The sequence below is a fragment of the Astyanax mexicanus genome, chromosome 11, assembly GCF_023375975.1.
Source record: "Astyanax mexicanus isolate ESR-SI-001 chromosome 11, AstMex3_surface, whole genome shotgun sequence".
NCBI lineage: Eukaryota > Metazoa > Chordata > Actinopteri > Characiformes > Acestrorhamphidae > Astyanax > Astyanax mexicanus.
This window is the reverse complement of record NC_064418.1, coordinates 3599500-3623680: the sequence shown is the minus strand read 5'-3', so window position 1 is coordinate 3623680 and position 24181 is coordinate 3599500. Positions and strand designations below refer to the sequence as shown.

The 24181-nt window shown below is 38.7% G+C and overlaps 1 protein-coding gene across 2 annotated transcripts in view; it reads right to left on the bottom strand.

The window, feature by feature from the left end:
• fgf14 (fibroblast growth factor 14) overlaps positions 1-24181 on the bottom strand; it is a 202934-nt gene that overhangs the window by 166553 nt on the left and 12200 nt on the right. The window contains exon 1 of one of the 2 annotated variants that reach the window (XM_022680633.2): positions 4585-4840. The exons of the other annotated variant lie outside the window; for it this stretch is intronic. Within the exon in view, the coding sequence (XP_022536354.1) occupies positions 4585-4657 (73 nt within the window). The 5' untranslated portion in view covers positions 4658-4840. Of the gene's footprint in view, positions 1-4584; positions 4841-24181 lie in introns of those variants that run through there. 2 annotated transcript variants of the gene reach the window in all.

Below are 24181 nucleotides of genomic sequence, written 5' to 3'. Positions count from 1 at the left end.
GTAAGCCATATAATCATCAACAATAAAAAAAATGGTACCACTTTAAAATAAGACTACCTTTATAAAGGGTTTATAAATGGTTTACAATTTGTTTCTTAATGGTTACTAATTAGGTTGTAAATGCCTTAAAAATCATTAATAATCAGTTATAACACATACGTAGAAAGACAATGGCAACAATGGCCTGTACATGACCTGCAATGACCTATAATGACCTGTAATGACCTATATTGTTGCCCTTTCTACGTATGTGTGTTATAACTGATTATTAATGATTTTTAAGGCACTTACAAACTAATTAGTAACCATTAATAAACCATTTATAAACCCTTTATTAAGGTAGTCTTATTTTAAAGTGCTACCAAAAAATTAAACACTTAAAATAGATCATTCTGTGTGTAAAACATCTGTATGATATATAAGTTACATATTAAAAATATGTCAAGCTTTCAGGCATCCTCTTATTCTCCACTAATTCTAGAATCTCCATATGCTATGACATACCTCTCTCTCTCTCTTTTCTCATATATTCACCTGTTAGCACTAATTTACATGTGAATACTGTACTGTATATACACTCTGTTTTCAGTCTTTCTTTGCAAAGTATTGCCAACACACACTTGATGTTGCATAACAAGAGCATTATTTTTTCTGATTGACATTCTGTGTTGGACTCCTGCTCATTTCTGTTTTTACATACAGTATTTAATAATAATAATAATTATTATTATTTATTTTTATATAGCGCTTTATCAAGGACCCAAAGACGCTTAAATATTTTTTTAGAGGTCTTCGTCCTATTAATGTTCTTTGTTTCTGGTTGTTTATCCAGTTGAATTAAACAATCTGTGACAATATACTCATAAAGTTAAACTTCTTTGATCATTTAAACAATGTAATTACACTATTATAATAGTGATGATTGTGTTATTATTATATCAGATGCACAAAATTAGTATATAAATAAGGTAAGAAAAGTAAAGTAAGATAAAGGGGGTAATGGGTTACTTAACTCTTCTTACACCTTTGTTCCTCACTGTCTCATAATTTTTTATTGTCGTGGTCTTTATATTGCTCTCAAATAATTTATAAGCCTTAATAAAAGATTAATGGCCTAATAACAAGCCTGCGGTTCAAGGGGTTAATGCGTTCTCACTTATTTCATGTACAGCCCTCAGGATCTTCTCGCCGGTTCCCATCAGTGCACCATCAGTAGGGTGTAATAGTGGCCCTGTCCTGAAACACTCCTGTGAAGTGGATGATAATTATGACGTTCTAGCAGCGCCCTTGCTCCGCTGATATAAATCTCACGTCTGTTAATTGAGTTTGGGCTGTTTGGGCTCAGTGAGAGCTCACTGCACAAACCTCATCAATGGAGCAATAGAGCCGTGATGCTGAGAGAGAGAGAGAAAACTGAACTCATTGACGTAGGTGAAGACCGTCCATTCAGAAAGGTACGCTTTCATAACACGAAAAAACAGAAAAATCACACGCTTCCCGATCCCTCGCCAAGGCCGCGCTCGCAGCATACCACCGCATATCGCAGCATACCCCCGCATACCACCGCATTGATGCTTCCGAACAGAAACCGCATCTCTATTATCCCCCATCTTTCAACCCAGGCCTCGATAAATAAATAAGGCAAAGGAGATTTGAGTCAAGACCGTGCTTTTCACAACCATTTCAAAAGGCAGATCTGAAGTTCAGCTCTTCCCATCAGCTAAACCCAACTCAGTTGCTATGCCAGCTATAGAGAAGCTGACTATATTTAGATGGCCATTATTATGTGGCTTTTCACACATCACCACAGAGATAGAGGGAGGAGGTGTAGCCATGACCTGTCTTATGTCTATCACACTGTCAATCGAGGATTACGCAGCCGAGTGTCCGAACAGTTCTCAGAGGCTGTTTTAACCTGGGTCTTACGCTCGAGAGGGAAACACACGTACGCACAAATACACACACATTCATTAAGAAAAAAAAAAAAGGTTTTGTATGAGAACTATTTACCATTTTGTGATCATTAGGTTACAACACTATGAATACATTGACTTTTAAATAAGGGTTTTGAACCTTTTTTACTGTGCGACCCCTTTTTGGGGTTAAAATATATTTCACAAATATGTATCAAGTTGAGTCGAAGAGTCGAGTACAACTGTGAATTATTCAATGTGATTTAGTGAAAGGACTACTGTAGAAAATGCCCAAAAGCCTTAATTAGCTTCATTCTTCACTCTGGTTTAAACAACTGTTGTAAGGCAGGTAAGGTAAGGAGATCACTGGTTTGAATCCCGTTCATGCAGCTTGCCATCAGCTGCCAGAGCCCAGCGAGAGCGCAATTCGCCTTGCTCTCTCTGGATGGGTACAGTAGATTGCACTTTTTCCCCTCATCACTCCTAGGGTGATGTTGATCAGCACAAGTCTGCGTCTGTGAGCTGATGTATCAGAACAGAGTCGCTGCGCTTTCCCCCCAAGCTCGCTGTGATGTTACTCGGTAATGCTGCATCAGTGCAGCAGCAGTTCAAAAAGAGGCGGAGTCTGACTTCACATGTTTTTAAAGGAGGCGTGTGCTAGTCATCTTCACCCTACACTCTTTTTTTTTACATTGACTTCAAAAGCGAAGAACTTTTTTCATGTCTCTCCTGTAAAGTTGCTGTTTTAGAGATGCATGTTTTTTATTGGATAGTGTCTTTTTGTGTGCACGTTTTTAAGGGTTAAGCAAAGTTCAGAGAAAGTGTTAACTAAGTGAAGCAATTGTGAGCCAAAGCACCCAAACGAGCCCCTGATGGCGTTCGAGTGTTTGTCTAGAGAGCTGGCAGCCATGCAGCCATGCGGCCCTGCAGCACCTGGGCCCATACCTCTCTCTCTCTCTTTTCCCCTCTTTTCCTCTCTCTCTCTCTCTCTCTCTCTCTATCTCTCTCTCTTTTTCTGTCTTTCTGTCCCCTTAATTATGACTCCCCCACCACTGCATCCTCTCACACTCAGGACAAACAGCCGGGAGGGGTAAAAAAAAAAAAAAAGAAAAAAGCCCACCCCGGTCGCAGTGCATGCATAATCAAATCCTTCCCTGTCTGGTGGCAATAAAAAAGAGAGACTTCAACACAAACACAACCCAAACAACAGTGACCTTCAGGTTTTTATCATCTGCAATGCAGCGATTACTTTTATCTGTCTGGCACCATCCGCAGAAAATCAAAGCGGAGTTACCTGCGACTGCGGCTGATTGGGCCTCTGATACACGCCGTGTTTACAGCACAGCATCGGCAGAGAGAAGGGGGAAAGGAGACCGGTGCTCCTCTAATCTAGCCTTTCTGCAGGCATCAGCACATCTGCTGTGGTCAATGATATTCAGCATCCATACTCTGCCAACCCGAGCGTCCGCACGTCAAAGAGAGGAGCCTCGGTGCCACTTAACCCCCACTGAGTCTTCATCAGACCGTTTCAGACCGTTTCAGAGGTCTGCAGCTCTGGAGACTCTCTCCTGGGTTCCGGTTTTAAAGCTTTCTACCGCTTCAATATTCCTCTGCTATGTACTTTGACCTTTGTTAAACAGGGAGAGCCAAGCCACACTAGCTTATTTACTAGTGCATCTTAAAAAAAATAGACTATCGTTGAAAAGTTACTTTATTTCAGTAATTCAGTTCAAACTGTAAAACTCATGTATTATATAGATGTATTAAACACAGAGTGATCTATTTTAAGAGTTTATTTCTTTATTTATTGTTGATGATTATGGCTTACTGCCAATGAAGACCAATTAGACCAAGAGCATTTTGGCAGGGTGGGCAGTGTGCCAAGTCCTGCTGGAAAATGAAATCTGCATCTCTATTAAAGTTGGCAGCAGATGGAAGCATGTAAGATTTTGCAGGAAAATACTGCACTGACTGATCTGTTGCAGTGGAGAGAATATATTTATATATCGTCGATGTTCAACAAAAAATAAGTATTTCCATTTTTGTGTTGATTTTTAGTTTACTGTAAATTTGCTGTTTTGGAGATACTTGTTTTTCATTGGACAGCGACAATATACAGTATAATACACACTTTTGTCAGTGACAGGAATGAAGATGACAACTTAGAGAGTATATAGAAATTATATAGGTGGTTACAATACAATCTCTTAATAGACTACATCTTCTTAGAAAAAATAGTTTCGCACACTGAACGCAGTCAGCAGCAGCTCAGTATTATTTGGAGCCCCATTGTGAAATCTGTAGTAGTGTAAGGGAACTGATGCCACAGTTATTTAGCTAAAACTTGAGCATAGTACTTAAAAGACATAACCCCAAATAATATTAATAAATTATTTATTTATATAAATTACTTTCTCTCTCACTTTCTCTGTCTGTTGATTTTTTTTTTTTATATATGTCCTCCCTTGAGAATAATGCATTATTGTAGAGTGAAATAAAGTATTTAAAAAATAAAGAAAAGAAATTATATAGGGGACAACCCTATATCAATAATAAAGTGTCACCTTACAAAATTCTCTGATATTGACGTCTATTTTCTGTGAACTGTGTTGTTAGTGTTGTTAACCTAAAGGAACACTCGATATTGGTTATCACGCCAATCCATACTCACCCTCTCGGTCAGTGTTTTTGATTGCGGTGCGTAAATGCCGCTCTACAATCTTTACGAAGCCAGTGTGCTCCATAGTCCGACCTTTTTCATGGACCCTCCCCGCTAACCTCCACCACGGGCGCTGGACTGCCAGCTCTCAGAGCTTGGCCACCCTTAAGAAGCCCTTCAGAGCCTCTTGAAAAGCCCACCTCTTACAGCAGCGCCGGTGCCCTTCGGCGAGCGCCAGTGCGCTACTGGATAATGATAGCCTCCCAGAAATGTCAAGTGCTTAAGCACACGTTCTATTGTTGCTGGTTTGGTTGTCACAGGCCTGGACGAACCTGGTCTTTGACCAGCAGCTGCTGCTGAAGCAGTCACAACTCACAACTGCAGAACTGATGTGCAGCAGCAGTGGCATAAAACAGAAGCTACATACCTCGTGTAGCAACGTAGCATTATTCCCAGTGACAGCAGCCCCCCAGTACTGTGTGTAGACTACACTGAGCTGCTCCTCTGAATGTGATCCTGCAGTTCTGGGTTAGGGTTTATCCTGATGCTTCTCTCTGACAGAGCAGAGCTGCTTTTTCTTCAGAGCTGCTTTCTGTGTCCGTAGTCTGTGTGCTGGTTTTGTACTGTCTTCAGGGCTTTTAACCCTTGGAAAGTCTGAGTTTTAGGTGTACATTAATGATTTGAGGGAAGTAATTACCCTGAACCATCTTTTAGTTTTATTAACTTAATTCATTTGAGCTTAAATAACACTCTGGACTGAGTACAAGCTTTTACATCTACGGTAAAGGTTAACACAAGTGTGATCTTGTCTTGCTCTTGTCTTATTCTCTGACACTCCTAGTCTTGATTTTTGACTGATTTGATCTTGAATTGACTGCTTGAAGTCTTGATCTTGACCTGGACTCATAGAAAATACTCATAGAAATTAGATAAAGAAAGAAAATGCTATATGGTGACCACTATAGCCAGTACAGAGTTAGTATCTCAGAAATTGATGCTTGTTCTAACAGCCTACAACACAGAGGCCAGTTTGCTAATCATAACATATGAGCTCAGAATTGACTGCTAAAAGTCTTAATCTTGACTTAGACTCATAGATAATACTTACAGAAAATTAAATAGAGAAAGATAATACTATATGACAAACAGTATAGCTAACATAAAGTTAGTAGCTCAGAAAATGATGCATGTTCTTGCAGCCTACAACACAGAGGTGAAGCACAAAGAAGCGAGCACAAAAGAAATGCGGGGTAGAAGAGCTATGAAAAATAGATTCAATACTGGGCACTGAACTGGGGAATACCGGGGGTATTTATACAGGGGAAGACAGGTGTGTGTAATCTCAGTAATCAGGTGAGCCGGAACGCTGAAGCGGCATGTGATCCGGCATGTCTGGGAAGCTAGACACAGGTGCATCCTGGGAAATAGAGTTTTTATTGTGAGAGCTAGAGTCCATGGCAGGCAGACAGACAACACCGAGACTGACAGTATTAAATAGTGCTGGGCAATTTTCATGATTAATTTGGTTTATTCGAATTACAGTTTTAATGCGATTTTTAAAATGGAGTAAAACGCTCCTCATTTCTGAAGTGTTTATTCATCTTATCTTGGTTACCGGCGCCTCCCACAGACCAACACGCAACGCAAATTTTCTAAACATTCAGCTCTGAGGACTGAGCTCGTACTGAATAAAGCATATATTTAGACAGAAATAAATCCTATTTTTTATAAAAACTGCAGTGTTCTCAGACTCCAGTGAGGATAACTGTGGAAATTGTGGAGGGATTAACTGTGGAAAACAATAATAATGGCTCCTTCAAAGTTTCTTCTGTGACTTGTTTAGTGCATTATTTCTCAATTATCAGTGACAAACTCACGACATATATACATATATATATTTTTATAGGTGAACCTAGTTTTAAATAATTTCTTATGATTTTTAGTAAGGTGGAAAAATCGATTATGATCGAAAATCTGTTTTTTGTGTTGAAAAAAAAACGAAGAATATTTTTTTTGGCCCTAATCGTCCAGCTCTTGTAATAAATAATTAAATTAGAGCTTTTTTTCTTGCAATAATGATAAAGGCTTGACTAATTTGATAGCTTGCAATACCATTGCATTTAAAACAAAATAAAATTGCCCAGGCTTTAAAGGGTTAAGAACATCAATTCCTGAATTAATTCCTCTTTGAGAGTTAATCACAAACATATACATTTACTCAGAGGTGGTGGAGAAAAGTAAACAGCAATGGAGCCCCGAAAATAATAGCAATTAAGCACAAACCGACAATTAGCATTGCTGTGGCAATTATGCGCAATGCTATCATTAGCGATAAAAAAAAGCACCCTGGGATCTTACAGTACTATTAACGAGATTCGCTCGCAGGCAGAAATGCAGACTCATAAGGTAAGTCGCCAATAATAAGGGGAAAAAAAACAAGAACTTCCCAAAGGTCAGCATAAAATGTTGACAAAGCTATCTAAGTGTCCGAGTGAAATCGGAAGGCTACAAAGCACCAGGGGTGCCAGTGATGATGGATGAATAGGAAACTCGCAAACTAATTCAATTTTACAAAAAGAAAGACAGGAAAAAAAAACAAAAGTGTCTGGAAGTGATCCACAGCTCCTGAGGAGCGCTGCAAAAGAGGCAAACACACACTGCGAGAGGCGGCGTTACAATACTGCCTGCTGCACTGCACCAAAAATTTACACAGCATACTGCACAACCTCCAGCAGCTCACATCCCTCAGCAGACTGAGAGAGAGAGAGAGAGAGAGAGAGAGAGAATAAAGAGAGAGAGAGACAGAGAGAGAGAGAGAGAGAGCACACCACCGGCTTCACAGGTTTATTTATGCTGTTTACAAAGCAAACACTCTACAGTGCTCTCAATGGTGCGATAGCTAGCTAACTCAACTTCTGACATCAGCTACAGGCTGGAGCTCATAAAATACCAAATAAGATTCGTATTAGAGCCGTGTGCAGTCCAAACACAGGCTGATACTGTAAAGCTGTCTCTGCTAGCAAGCAGCACAGGAGAGCAGGCTGATAAGTGAAATGAAACGGCTAGCCTCCGAGACCTGGAACCTAGCGAACATGTTTTATTACCCCTTAATAAAACTCTACAGGTCTACATGTGACACATTTTTACTTTTAGGACCAGAGGCATAAACACTGGAAAGGTGCATGAGTTTATTTTACTTCAATCCTTTGAGGAAATTTGAATACAATACAAGATAAATACAATACAATACAAATACAATAGTCCTTGTTGTCCCACAGCTGCACTAGTTACACTAGTTGTTGATAACAAGTTAACTTTTATTAGGGTTATCATGAAAACGTAATAAATTCCAGATTTTCATCATTTTTAAATAATTTGTTTAAAAAACTGCAGTTAAAACTGTTTTAAAAACATTGAACTGCCATGTCTACAACCACTAGACCTTTACTATAAACTACATCATGTAATTATGTTGTTTATATTTTTTTTTCAGGTATGCACAAGTACATTTTGCATGAAAACCAAAGAAATCTGTTCCACCAGGTCTAGGCTAAACTGCTAATAGGCTACTCCTAACTAAGTAAGGAACACACCATTAGCTTGGTGCTAACAGTCCAAAGCTAACGCTCTCACAGACACAACAGCAGAGGTTAGTATTATGACTGCTGCTAAAAACCATTACAAACCCTGCTGAATAAAAAACAAGCTAGTATCATTTGAGTTTGACTTAGCTTAGGCATGATAACTGGAACACTGGATGAGGAAATTGGTTCCCTTACAATGTTTAAGCAATATTTCTAAAAAAACTTTAAGTAGACAGATTTGTATTTAGCTTTCTTTTTGATTTAATTCAACTAAAATATAGATTTAAACTACTCATAGAAAAATAGATGGAGAAAGAAAATGCTATATAATGACCAGTTTAGCTGTTAAGATACGATTGCACCAAAGTCAGAGCTCACCTGGCTCTTAAAGGCAATGATGACTGGCACACTGATTGGTTTATTTCACGTTACGCCCAAAATTAACCACACCCATGAATAATTAGGAGAATTAGTACATGTCTTTTGCGTGTTTCGAACCAAAAGGCATATTTTTTGTGTTGTCCTGATACCAAAAATCCAGCTGCACGATTCCCAATTGAACGGTATGCTATAGATCCCTAAAATAGGACCCTTAGACTTCGTTTGAGCTTAAAAACCAGTAAAATCAAGTTTGATTAAAATGGTTGACCAGCATAAACCTGCAATTTGAAGTCAATTAACTTGGATGCTTGGAAGCCATCTTTATTTTTTAAGAGTTACAGTCCAGCCATTGAGAACAGAAGCCTATATATACATATATCAGTCTTAAAGACATGAATAATAACAATATCAATTTAACGAGATAAAGAAAAGCTGGAAAATGGTCATGTTAAAAAATGGTACATACACCCACACACACAGACGCAGATGGACTGGGAAAAATAAGATGTAGAAAATCGTAACTGTAGAGCATGAGTTCTGCAGACGTGAGGCTTATAGTCGTTGTATTAAAGATTCAGATTCAGAGATGTTTTTGGCACAGAAGCCTCGCCCAAGCTGAAAAGAACCGCTGTACTTTTTCCCGCACAGAAGTTCTGCTGTTAGAGAGGATGAAGAATACCGTACAGACTTCATCCACGCGATCGCTCCAGCTCCAGAGCGACAGGCCAGGAAGCCATACAGAAAACAACCCTGTATTCAAACGCAGACAGAGAAGTACTTTATCATCTATTTATGACATACTAGTGTTGGCTTTGATGATGCATGCAGAGCCACTGATACTGCACATGTCCCAGATCTAGATTTCAGCTCAAAATATAGCAAGACTGCTAGTGTGATACCCAGTAGCTAAACCTTTGGAAGAGAAGAGCCAATGCTTTCCCTAAGCTGCACTAGTTACACTAGTTCTTAATTACAAATGGACTTATTTTTTATAAGGGGTATCATGATTGCTTAATAAACCCAAATTGTCCGCCAGTTTCACTAGGTCTAGGCTAAACAGCTAATAAGTAATGCGCTATATTTATAAAAAAGTTCAGGGACAGGCAAGGTCAGAAACAAAAGGGCAGCAAGGAGGTCATACACAGAATATCGAAAAAAAAATGAGTAGAAATGCAAGGTAAAAGTATGGTAAAAAATACAGAAATATGTCGGTAAACAAAGAAGCAAACACAAAAGTAACACGGGCTGGAACAGCTATGAAAAACCGATTCAATATCAGGCACTGAAATAGAGGAATATTTAGAGGGTATTTATACAGAAGAAGACAGGTGATAGCAATCTCAGAAATCAGGTGAGCCGGAATGCCGAAGCGTCACGTGATGCAGCATGTCCAGGAGGTTGGACGCTGGTGAATTCTGGGAATTGGAGTCTTTGGTTTGTGAACTAGGAACTGTTGCAGACAGACAGACACTTCCATGACTGATATATATATGTCTATGTAATTTTCAGTACAGTGATAGTGGCGCTCGGAGCTAAAGCTAGCGTTATACGATTAAACAGTGATTTTTAATATGCTTCCTGTGCACTTTTTAAGTTATTAATGCCTTGTTTTAAATGTCAGGTCTCTCAGGAATCTAGCAAGGAGGTGTGGAGCTACTTTGAGCTGCTGGATAATGGTGTAAAAAATGATTTATCAGGGCAAATTATGCCCCATGTCGCCCAGTTTGAAGGGATTTCTGGATCTCTGAACGATGTGGGAGTGCGGAGGTGCGCTATTCATCAAAGGTAAGAACTTTTTATCATGTTTTACTACAACAAAAGTCAATTTTTACATCAGAGTTCTCCTTTAAGAACCTAAACTCATTTATGTATAATTTTTATAAGGCTAGCCTGTATTAACTTTGACTACTCAGTGTTTTTTTGACTGCTTTCCTGTAGCACTGCTCTTAGCCTAGCCTACTGCCCAATATTCCTCACTCAGTGCTGTGTGAAGTGTTGCCATGGAGTAAACATACAGATATTTATAACACCAGCTCAGCGCCGGCTAGAACAAACAGCAGGCAGAACAAAGCGACTGGGCCGATTCCAACATCCACATCCACACCGTCTGTGTCAAGAGAGGAGAGACGGGCGGTTCGGAATCGCCAGCGAGCAGCCCCGGGGCAGGAGCGGAGAGTGGAGATGACTACATAAAGCGAACTCGGGCGGGTTGGCGAGGAGCAGGAAACACAGTAAACGCTTCTGACAGATGAAAGGAGCAGGCTTGTGCCGAGCAGCTATTAGATCCTAACAGGGTGCAGCGAGCATCCCAACCCAAAGCAACCGAGGTTAAATGAAGGCGGCACGAGATACGGGTACACACGCATTACACCCCAAAAATTTAGAATATACAGTATATAAACTCCTATATATAAAATATATTCCTTAAAAAGACAACCTCCATTAAATAAAAATAAATAAATAAATAAAACTCTCTTATGCTGTATACAGCTCTGGAAAAAATTAAGAGACCACTTCAATTTCTGAATCAGTTTCTCTGATTTTGCTATTTATAGGTTTATGTTTGAGTAAAATGAACATTGTTTTTTATTATATAAACTACAGACAACATTTCTCCCAAATTCCTAATAAAAATATGACTGAAATAATGCAAAGGCCTCAAATGGCTGAAATAATGCAAAGAAAACACGTTCATATTCATGAAGTTTTAAGATTTCAGAAATCAATAATTGGTGGAATGACCCTGGTTTTTAATCTTTAATGGATCAATGGTTTTCATGCATCTTGGCATCATGTTCTCCTCCACCAGTCGGGCGGCACAGTGGCGCAGTGGGTAGCACTTCCGCCTCCCAGCAAGACGGCCTGGGTTCGATTCCCGGCTGGGGCGACCCGGGTCTTTCTGTGCGGAGTTTGCACGTTCTCCCCGTGTCTGCGTGGGTTTCCTCCGGGTTCTCCGGTTTCCCCCCACAGTCCAAAGACGGCACGTTCAGGCTAATTGGAACTTGGTTGGAAATTGCCCCTTAGGTGTGAGTGTGTGTCTGTACTGTTACCAACCTACGAGTCCTCTTCTGAGGCTGAGATCATAGAACCTTGTGAATAGACGTTACCTATCCTGCCACGAAATAGCTGATGAGCTGATGTGGCGTTAAACTCGACTAACCTGACCTGACCTGACCTCCTCCACCAGTCTTACACGCTGCTTTTGGATAACTTTATAACACTCCTGGTGCAAAAATTCAAGCAGTTCAGTTTGTTTTATGGCTTACGATCATCCATCTTCCTCTTGATTATATTCCAGACGTTTTAATTTGGTAAAATCAAAGAAACTAAGGTGGTAAACGTGCTTTGGGTTCCTAAACCCACAGTGATGAAAGCCTTTACTGTTTTTTGACAGACTGCACCACTGGGGGGCAAAAAACATGCATGTTAAAAATAATTGTTCTTCTCTATAATGTGTTTCTCTCTTCCTCTCACTCTCTCTCATATCTCTCTTTCTCTGTCTCTCTCTTTTTCTTTTTTGTTGTCTCTCCCTCTCTCTCTCTCTCTCTTCCTCTCTCTGTGGGCTGTAGGTGATTTGCGGGCGTGTACGTACTGTCGTAAGATCGCTCTGAGCTACGCTCACTCAGCAGACTCGGGCAGTATTGGAGAAGATCTGACTGCTCTGTCTGACTCGCCCTGCTCCACAGGTTTTGAAATTGGTGAAAACAAAGAAACTCATAATTTTTAAGAGCTCTCTTATATTCTTTCTATATCATCGCTGTCCAATGAAAAACAAGTATCTCCAAAACAGATTTTTTTTTGATTGGACTGGATTATTACAGCACTTTTACTGCCAAACTACCTTAATTAGTTAATACAGGTAACTGGCTAAACACAGTCATCACAACTCAGCATTCCTTACTAATGATACACAGGTCGAGTTTAATAAATGATAATTTTCCATTTTGATTTTAGAAACGTCCCCCAAGACCTGAGATGTGTTGTTTCCATGCATTCCACACAAGTTGCACCAAGGGATTTCTGAATCAGCAGCAGGGATTATAAACACCGCAATACGTTACTCTCCTTCCCAAAGCTACAGCAAGTACAGAAAAATATGATTATACATATAACAGAATTGGAGACACTATATGTACAATACAACTAGGACACAAATACAGATATAGACATATGTGAGGCAAAAAGACACAAGACAATAGTGCACTAGTGATGAGGGGAGATTAACCAGGGAATGACAGCAGGCCTACAGGTAAAAACAGGAAGAAAAAAAAAAAAACAGAACCTGTATAACAGTAGTGCAAATATAGTGGTATGAAGCTTAAGGCTGGCAAAGTGAACAAGTACTAAGTGAACAAATAATTCAATCATTAAATAAAAATAAATAAAACATTAAAAAAAATAAAAAGAATTAACTAAACTAATAAAAAAACTTTTTTAGAGCAATAAAAGCCTTTTTGATGGTGACTAGAAACGTTTAAAACTAAAGATTTTAAATGACTCAACACTCTAAAAAACAGAGGTACGATATGAGTACTTTTTTGTACTCGAAGGTACACTCTTCATAATTGTACCCTGAAAGGTACAACATTGGTCTTTATGGGGTCAGATTTGTTCCCTCTGAAGTACAAAGTCATTCCTAACAGCAATAAGTAGGGGTGGGAATCGTTTACTATCTCACGATTCGATTCGATTCCGATTTTGGGGGCCACGATTCGATTCAAAATCGATTTTTGATTCAAAACGATTTGAATTATAAAAATTTCTGCTTCTGGCTTATGAATCTTATTGAAAAAAAACCCTCCATAATATACACTGGTCCTGGAGCAGGTAATGTGTTACAAAAACAATAAAATGTGCAGGAATGTGGGTCCTCAGTGACAGAGGAATCACTGGGATATCACAATGACGTTAATGAACAATAAATAAATAATAAATAACACTGCTTTATTACCAGGCTACTAGCGGTGGTGTGTAGGTGACGCTGCTGGGCTGATGTGATGATAGCAGTGGAGCGCTAAAGTTCAGGAGCAGCTGCTGATTAACTAGTTAATTTAAGGTCGTTGTATTTCTTCAGAAAGGGGGCAGGAGGTGGAGAAATTAATTCATATTGTCCATTCCTTAATTCCTCTGTGATGAGGAGCTGAAATTAGCTCTGATTAGCTTATTGTATTTTTCCGTTCCGCCTTAAATGCTGCAGCCCGCTGCCACCTGTAGCGTTATTTAAGGTGGAACTGGAAAGTTAGCTAGTTAGCTAGCTAACAGTTACTGAAACTAACTACTAGCGATCTTTTTTATGCTTGTTATGAAGCATTCTGCCATAAAACATTGAAACTACACGTTAATCTAATGTAATATAGTGCTTGTTCTGCCATCTTACCGGTGATTCTCAAACACCTACGCTCTGTGTGTGTCTGGAAGATCTCCGTTTGAAAGGACAAGCGCTATCCCCAGGGTTGCCAGGTCCAACAAAAATACCCAGCCCAAAATCAGTCTAAAACCCGCCCCTCAGAATCGATTTTGGGACATTTTAAATCGATTTTGAATCGTAGTAAATGAGAATCAAGATTCTTATGTGAATCGATTTTTTGGCACACCTCTAGCAATAAGTACAAATTTGTACTATTTAACCAGCCAAAAGGTACATTCAGTATTCTGTATCACTGTACCAATAAACAATATATATTTTAATTGGACATTTTTCATTTGAAAGCCAGACAATTTTGGATCATCAAGTTTTTGAGCCATATTCAGTTGATGATAATGTTTATAATCTTTATAATCTTTAATGGCACAAAAGCCATGGGTACAAAAAAGGACTTTCACTGAAAGGTACTTTTTTGTACCTCAATATAAGATACAGCCCCAGCAACAAGCTTTATACTCTTTTAAGTACAAATCTGTACTTATATTTCTTAGAGTGCATGATCCCAGCGAGCTGAGCTACAACCTTTCTTGTACAGAATTTTAAAAAGCAGATTTTTCCAGTTCACTGCAAACTGCAATACTTTAATATCTATCTAAAGTATTGCTTTTCTTTCTTTCTTTTTCTGCTTTTGCTTTTTCACGTGAAGCAATCTACAAGTACAATACTGTAGTGTTTCCTCTGTTCTGCAGGCGGAGGGCAGCCTTCTACAGAACCCAAGCTAAGCAGGATCAAAATCATATCAGCGCAGAATCAAGTCCAGCAGGAGCCCATCCTTCATCATTAGAGCAGATTCTCTGTCTATCCTCCCAACGACACAAGGTTACTTTCTCTGGAAGTCCATCAGCGCGCATTAATCAGTGTCGCCGGACACTGGGCCCACTGGAAGGCAGGGAAAGATGCTCGCTGTGCAGAAATCACACAGCTTTTGTGGCTTCAGAAAATTACTGCGGATCTCGGGGGCGTCACGTGAGGTGTGTGTTGCGTGTGTCGCGTTCGGACGGGAGCCTCGTTAAGCTGCAGTCTGCAGAGCAGAGCGAAGAGGCAGAGCGAGAGGGAGAGAGGGGTCGCTCGCATGCTTCTATTAGGAACATGGGATCATTTCCAGATGATTTATTGAGGCAGCGTGAAACATGCTGCTACAAGCCACGTGAGATTGGTCCACTTTGCTCAGCGGATTGCTACTATGTCTTTTCTATGAACAGTGGTGGTTGTTGGAGCGCGCCTCATATTATCTTCATCATCAGTCATAGCTGGCGTCCTGTTCCTGAGGACTTACATGACCCATGTGACCCTTTTATTTTCTCACTATTTTTTTACCTTTGTCTAATTAATCCCTTGAGTAAAAAGAACTTCATTCAAAAATCAGTAAAACTTTGCGAAGTATTGCCAACCCTGCCATTGTATGTAAAGCGCTTTACAAGTGTCTTTTCTTGGTTATTGTCAGTGGAGGATTAATAAATGAATGAAGTTTAACTTATATAACGCCTTTCTAGACACTAGGGGTGGGTGATATGGGCCTAAAATAATATCACAATATTTCATGGAATTTTGGCGATAACGATATTCTTAACGATATAACAGTGAATAACACTGAATTACAAAAAAAAAATCTAGAAAACACTACTGCAACAAAATCGAAATTTAATTTTATTATTGTATACAATATGATATGGCACACCACTTACTGAGATTTTAAAAAATAAAGAAAAATATCTGATTTGTAACAGAGATCAAGAATGTCATGATACTAATAATGCTTTCCAAATATCTCCATATGTCCAGGATTAAAGTAAAATAAATGACACTGGACAGATATCTGTCTCTAATCTCTCTCTTGTAGATATATAATGATAAATGAGAACAGCCTGAATTTGTCTTTTGATAAAAACTGTAAAAAATTAGTACCCAGATATGATAATTAGGTGTGAGTGATATGACACGATATTTCAGGGTATAATATCGTTCACGATATTAAAAAATGTCGCCGATATTATCGCGTATGATACAATATGGCACACCCCTCCTAGAAACCCAAGGACACTTTACAATTTACACGTTTTACACACAACCATTCATACTCAGCCAATAGCGCACAGCATACTCTCAACCGGAAACAACCGTCCATCTGGAGGACTGCACTGGGAAGTACAGCATTTACCTAGGACAGAGTGCCGATTAGTATCTGGGCACAGTCATGCATACATTTACACACACACACACAAACTTACATACATACCACACACCACATACACACCAGATCAGATTAAACTATTCAACTTTTATGGCCAATTTAGAGTACACAATTTACCTGATTTTCATGTTTTTTGACTGTGGGAGAAAACTGTCGAACAGTCAAACAAGGAAACTCCACCCAGATAGGGACTTGAACCCAAGACCCCAGTGCTGGGAGGCAAACATGCTAACCACTAAGCCACCGTGGCGCCCGGTGATCGGGGCCCCTAGGCTACACTTTGAATTGGCCTCCCATCCTGAAAACTTCTACAAACAAAAAAAATAATAATGCTATTTATATTAATGATGTCAATCACTTAAAAGTATTAGTTTTGATTTCTGTTAATCAAAATGTTAATACGCTGAGTTTAACTGAGAGCTGAAATAGAGAAAAGAAAAGCTAGTGTATTTTGCTGCATATTCTACCTTCAGCAATATGGAAACGTGGCATCAGTTGTAAGAAAGAGAGAGAGAGAGAGAGAGAGAGAGAGAGAGAGAGATAAAGAGCTAGCATCTGAGAGTCTTCAGCACAGTGACATAGGTCCATAGTTACCTTGCTGAATAAGCGTTATTGCTAACCGGGGATGTGATAAACAGCGCCATGAGCACAGGCATACTTACTGTATCATTAATAAGGTTAATAAGGTCTCTGACTGAAGTGAAAATGAGTAAAATATGAATAAATAAAAAAAAAACATGGCCAATCAGTGGGCCCTAATCATTGCATGGGTCGCAAGCCTGCAGCCTAGGGTAGCCTGTGAGATAATCAGCCCCTGATAATTGTATATGATCCCATTTTGATACTGACTTCCTCTCTTTCCTCTCACTTTTTTCCCTTTTATCTCTTCAGTGCATGATATCATAGCAAGGCATGAGCAGGAGTCATATTTACACACATTTCTAAACTGAGACCAGACGTACATTCAGTTTAATAACAGTAATAATAAAAAACAGCTCTTCTGAGTGATGCACCTTTGTCCTCATTACTGCTTTTATAGCTGGAACCCTATTATGTCTTTTAGAACAGTTACACAGACTCAGTACAAGGAGCTGTTGCATAATAACCCTTCTGCATTAAGAGCTAACCTTTCAGATGACAGTCATGGACACAATATGCTGAGCAGAGCTTAATGCATTGCGTTGTCGCACACTGTAATAAGTGTTTTTACTCGAGTCTTGATAAATACTCGAGTAAAACCAAAACGGGCACATGTCACCCCGCTGCTCATTGAGCTCCATTGGCTACCAGTTGATGCTCGCATCAAATTCAAAGCTCTTACTATCGCCTACAAGGTGATGACAGAACAGGCTCCTTCCTACCTGCACTCGCTCCTGAAGGCTTACGCTACCTCCCGGCTGCTGCGCTCCTCCAATGAACGTCGCCTCGCTTTACCAAACATTCACACAAAGCAATCCAGACTGTTCTCATACAGAGTTCCCCAATGGTGGAACAAACTACCTTCCACTACCAGATCAGGAGAATCTCTCACTATCTTTAATAAACTCCTGAAGACAGAGCTCTTCAAAGAGCACTTACTCTCTTAACACCTCTAACACACTAACTACTTCTAACCTCATTTCCTTCTTCCCCTCCTTCACTCCTCTATCCTATTATTCCCCTTTGACCTCCTTTTATCCCTATCCAAAGATGTTTTACCTTTAAACTTATTTTACATTGTACTTGACTATTGTAAGTCGCTTTGGACAAAAGCGTCTGCCAAATGTAATGTAATGTAATGTAAAATAGATACTATCGTGCTAACAGGCACTTGGTCATAGAGCAACATGTATTTATGTTCTTACATTTTATATTAGTGTTTTATCAATTAATATATTTGATTTCGATTTAATGTGATTAATTTGAACTCAAGACAGGGATAAGTCACGTGAATATACACAAGGGGACAGTATATAAAAAGTGGAATACATATTAAAATATATATGAACACATTAAAAACTAAATTCAAATAACTGGCATAGGCAAGATTAAGATTTTTTGACACACTAACTGGTTTTACTCCAGCCTTTGTCATTTCAAAATACAATTCCCATGATCCCCTGTTTCCAAGGACCCAATTATTTTCTCACAGATGTTCTCCTGATTACTGATTCATTTCACCTGTGCCAAATTACTCCCTTGTTTGTATTAGTGTAAATTTGCGAAGTATTGCCAACTCAGCCATACAAACAAGCAAAGTTCCACATGACATCGCGTTCAGTAGCTCCTCCTTTTCCACTCGCTGTAGTGTTTACGTGGATCTCCATGGAAACGCCCAAGCACCCAAAGTGTAAGTGTAAATTGTAATTTTTTTATCATTATTCACAGAGAAATTTCTTAGCTTTTATGCAATTTCTTTTCATACTTTTATACTACTTTTCGTGCTGCTTGTGCACTTATTTCTAAATATAGCTCTCTCAGACCCGAGGAGCTGCAGGAGAGAAAGTCTGAGTGTAGCGTCTGTAATGGAATCTGTCACTGGCTTGTACAGGTACTTAACTTCAAAGGAACAGAAACAAGCAGGAACCCCAAAAAACGCTTTGAGAGCTTCATTATGAACAAATTCTGAGACACAGCAAAAACGACAGTCCAGATACGAAGCCTGCTCAGGAAAACACCAGTCTGATTAAAATGACAATAGAGACCAGCAAACAGTAGAAACACAGACCAAGACAGGTTTAGATAAATAGCAGTTAAATAAACTGCTTCAGCCATACAGTATAATGGCTAGCAAACTAGCGACTATTTAATAAGTACAGAAAATTGTGAAAAATCAACATTCAATCCTGACATTGTTATCTAATAACACCCCAAGTGTCATCTTGTAGTCCCAAAAATAAAGCTTCTACCCTTCCAGAATCAACAGCAGAGATTAAAGTATACTGGAGACTAGATCTACAGCGTTTCTTCAGGCCACAGATTATTAACCGCAGATCTGTGGGAACAAATCTTGATATGAAATCAAGTGGAAGAGGCATCATTTCTGAGACTGTAAATGATAGAGTTCTCCTTTCAATATATAAATGCTCCCATCCTCACACTGTGACGAGAGAGTTTGTTTTACAGGTCACATGAAAATACACACTCACACACACTCACCAGTGTTGCCAACTTAGTGACATTCACGCTTTATTGAGTGACTTTTCAGCCCCTTTAGTGACTTTTTTTTTAAAGCGACAAATCAAGCAACTATTTGTGGTGTTTTTGGAGACTTCTGGAGACACTGAGATAAACACACTCATCATGCTCTTCAGTCACTGCATTTAACTCATTTAACACAGTCTAACTCATGTAACTCATGTAACTCAATTTACTACATTGCCTGTAATTCACCTCATCCACAGTGTGTGCATCTTTGTGGAAAGCTAAACATCTAGCTAGGTCATCACTCAACAATTTGTGTACAATAGGTTTGAAACTAAAGACAACTTTAGAAAACTAAACAAAAGAAACAAAAGAAAATACAAAAGTAACTCTGCCAAAATGCCTCTTTTAAGGTCACTTTGCCGGTCCCAAGCCCGAATTATGGAGCAGGGTTGAGCGTAGAAAAGCAGTTCCTGCTAACTGCTACTTTTATGCTAACGTTTCACAACACGGCAAAAAGGTGATTCATGTAATTTACACAAAAATTATTCATACAAATCACTAAAGTCATTTTAAGAAAAGTTATTTTAAGAAGTGACTAAACCGAAGTTGTTCATTTGTTCAGAGTTCATTTGTAACATTTCCAACATATTTATGGTGTTTTTTACTCACAATGTTATTTCTTTACAGCCTCAAAAACAAGCATTATGCAAATTAGGTGATGACGTAATTTAGTGACTTCGATTGACTTTTAGGACACCCAATAGCTACTTTCTGTACTGAGGAGTTGGCAACACTAACACTTACACACACACAAGCAGACTCTGTTAATTCATTAAGCCTAAGATAGAAGCCTGTTGAAACTCATTATAATCGCCCTCCCTCTTTCTTACTCTGACTGTTTCCAGTCTGCTGAAGTGGTGGGTGATATCAGGAGCACAGGGTGCAGTTAAGAGACCCCACTTCGTCCTCTGAGGAAGTCAAGGCCGATGCCATTCGCCAGGGCAGTCAGCCAAGAGCACTCTCCCACCCAGGCTGCACCGAGCTGGGCTGCAGTGGAACAGCACCACGTACCTGACGGCTGCCTAATGGTAATGGAATGTTCTCCTCCACCAGTCTTACACACTGCTTTTGGATAACTTTATGCTTTACACTCCTGTTGCATAAATTCAAGCAGTTCAGTTTGGTGGTTTGATGGCTTACGATCATCCATCTTCCTCTTGATTATATTCCAGAGGTTTTCTAACTAGTATTTTTAAGTGGTCTCTTATTTGTTTTTGTTTTTTTCATGTATATGTTATATTGTCACACAGGCCAGACACACAACAGACATAAGCGAATACCAAACACACAGTTTTTTAGTAAAGGGGCTAGGCTCACAAGAGTAGTATGGGACAGGCAGGGTCTATAACAGTATGGCTGCAAATGTAATAAACATACCAGAGCATAGTCGGGCAAAACAGGGTCATAAACAAAAAATCCAGCAGATAAGAGACAAGGCAAAAGAGTAGTCATAAATACAGGAATAGGTCGGCAACGGAAACAAACAATAAAGAGGGCAAGGCAGAAATCGGTAGATGGAAACAAAAACAGGTAACAACGGCAATGAACGAAGGAAATGCGTTGTAGAAAAGTTAGTTAACTAGATTCAATACTCAGAGAGGTACAAAGGCCAGGTGCAAACAATCAGTAACTGGGGGAGTGGGAATGCTGTAGCGTCACAGAGTCAGGGGAGTCCAGTGTGAGTGCATGCTGGGAATTGGAGTGTGAATGATTAAGTGTTTGCTTTTTTTCACCTGTGGTGATGGAAGTGACTGGAACCTGAGTTCAGTGATTTGGACGGGTGAGCGAATACTAAAAATCAGTCATGCCAAGCCATTATTCATTGTTACTATAATAACCACAATTGTCTGATTTAATTCTTTATACGAACTGCACAGAGAAAATCTTATAGAACTTAAATGTAATGTTTTATTATCCATTCATTGAGAAAACCTTTAAGTTTTATAGCAACGCCTCTGAAACAGAACTACTGTAAGCCAGTTTTAAATGAGCTAGCTCTTGACCAATTCCCACTGGGAAATCATAAAAGGTCTGTTTCTGCAGCGTAGCTGCTGCTAAAACAGTAGATTTATCTCCCAGAAAAGGCTGGGTAAATAAACATTCATCAGCATTGCACAACGTAGAAACTTTATTACTTCAGAAAAACTAAAATAAAAAAATTATGAGCTCTAGAAATGACAAAAACACCAGACAAAGCCAGAAGCCTAAAACCAGAAATCAATTCTGTGATGTACAGCTCTGGCAAAAAGTAAGAGGTCACTTCACATTCAGGTTTCTGAATCAGTTTCTCTGATTTTGCTATTTATAGGTTTATGTTTGAGTAAAACGAACATTGTTGTTTTATTCTATAAACTACAGACAGCATTTCTCCAAAATTCCAAATAAAAATATTGTCATTTACTTTTTCTAGTTATTATGCTGATATTACGTATGAATGCACTGTGTGTAAGTGTGTAAATGCTGCAGTAGAGAGTAAAGTAACTCCATATATTCCAGCACTGCTTTACTACAGACAAAGACTTTGGAGACTTTTTAAAATCCACTTCCAAAACTCCATTGGTATTTCCATTGGTATTTCCATTGGTACCAGCTGTAAGCTATTAACTAATTATTTGTTAGCTAAAAATCACCTCCTATTTTTAAACAATATATGATTTGTTTTCACGTTTTTTACAATAATAATATATTAATGTACTGGACCTGAAGAGCTTAAATGGCAAAAATTAAGAAAAAAATTGGGTTTCAAAACTTTTGACTGGTAGTGTATATAATCCATTATCTAACATCTAACACATTTTGCAGTTAATACAGTATGCCTTATATGGTTCTTTCTAATATGTACAGTATTTTAAGCACGGTAACATTTTATTTGTAAGTTGTGGCAAAGGGCAAAGTGGGGACAAAACTTGTGAGTCTCTGATGAATCACAGTGTATTGATACACAAAGGCAGCTGTGGCCAAAAGGTGATGCAAGGTGTTTCTGCTTCATTGCTAAACAGCTTCTCTTTTCCAGGTAAACTTCAACAAAAGCATGATGGGAAATAATCTTAAAATGAATCTAGTTGCAAATTGTGATCCTGCAAGATCCCCAGTCTTTGCTAAATCTTTAGTGTGTTAAAAGTCTTTTCAGAGTCTTTTCAAAGTCATGTAGTGTATGGTTAGCATAATATTAGTAAGTTTTGAAACTCTAATTCAGACATGAACTCAATGACGTCTCAGTAAAAGCTGTTTAGTAGAGGCTGTGGGATATAGCGTGCTCTTTGTGTGAAGGAGAAGCAGGCGTCTGGTCTCCTGCAGGGTGATGCCTCCACAGATTTCGGCTACACTGACCCTGAGCTCAGACAATACAGAGACATTCAGACTGTACACACATACACACACACACACACACACACACACACACACACACAGGAGAGGGGCTGCAGTGTGTGGAGTGAGCTCACCCTCACACTCGGCACTGTACCCCACATGTATTTGAGCAGCTTACTAACCTTCTAACCTTGCAAAAATCAGACAAAATCATTTAAATCTGGCAGCTTCTCTTTTCATTTTGTAACAAACTAATGAGAAATGGACCAATAGAAACGCTCACAAATAAATAGGACTTTTTTTAAATTGGCATTTTTTTTAGGTGATAGAAACTATATAATGCCACCAATAGAGTTAATGCTGGACCATGCTTCCTCCAAGACTTATAAATCAGCACTGGGATCTATTATTATTAGAACACTAATAATAATAATTAATCAATTTTAAGAATATACTACTGCAACCAAAAAAAAAAAATACATTTTTTATATTGCAATAGTATTAAACATTAAGTAAAAACAAAACTTTGTAAACAACAGCACCTTACAAAGACTTAAAATGTAATTAAAGAAATATTAATAATAATATTAATCATAATAATAATTACACCAATAATAGTGATATCAAAAACCCCAATACTAAAATGAGGAATATTTGCTTTATGTCTAAATACATTGTACAAAAAGAAATGTACATCAGCATATATATACACCCATGTTGAGTGATAAAAAAAGGAGGAAGAGCAAGATCTATTATGCCCTAATATGTCTTTTATATGCATAAATTGTTAACGTTAAGTTACTTTAACTGATGTTTTTGCATTTTATCAATTACTTTGCATAATAATTTTGCCTTGAATTTTACTGTCAGGTAAGTAAACTTGCTTATACAAACACAAAAGGACCATCCAGACTGTTATCAGCATCAAGTCCAAAATCCAGGATATGTCGAGGTATGGGGGTGTTATCATTTATCTTCAAGCTACAAATCCTGTCTTTAAGACCAAATCTATTCTAAGAAATCAATGCATTTTCCAACAATACACAATACACATTACAAATATATTGCTGCCAAAAATAAGATATATATATTTGGTCAATTTTCTTTCCTTTTTGTATTGATTTAGGGTTGTATTTCTGTTTATATCTTTAAAACAATGTTAACATTAACCCTGCTTTTATCCTGAAATGCATCTGTGCATCTTTCATGAGTCATAAAAATATCGCAGAGAGACCCACGTGGGCTTTAATGCCTAAGAGAAGAGCTCATAAAGCACCATCTACTCTTTGGCTGTAATTACAGCGAGAGTAAGATAGCAGGTCCGCGCTGGAGGATCGTCATTTCGAGAGCGATCTCCAGCAATGCTACAACCCTCGAATGAAGCAGAAGAGAGGGATAAATACAGAAAGAGAGGGATAAATACATCACACAGTTTGAACATGAAACTCTTGTTTACGGATAGCTACTACTGCGATAAATATCCAGATAAAGGTTAACGTCTCTCTCTTTTTCTCAGTGTTGTGTAACTAGAGC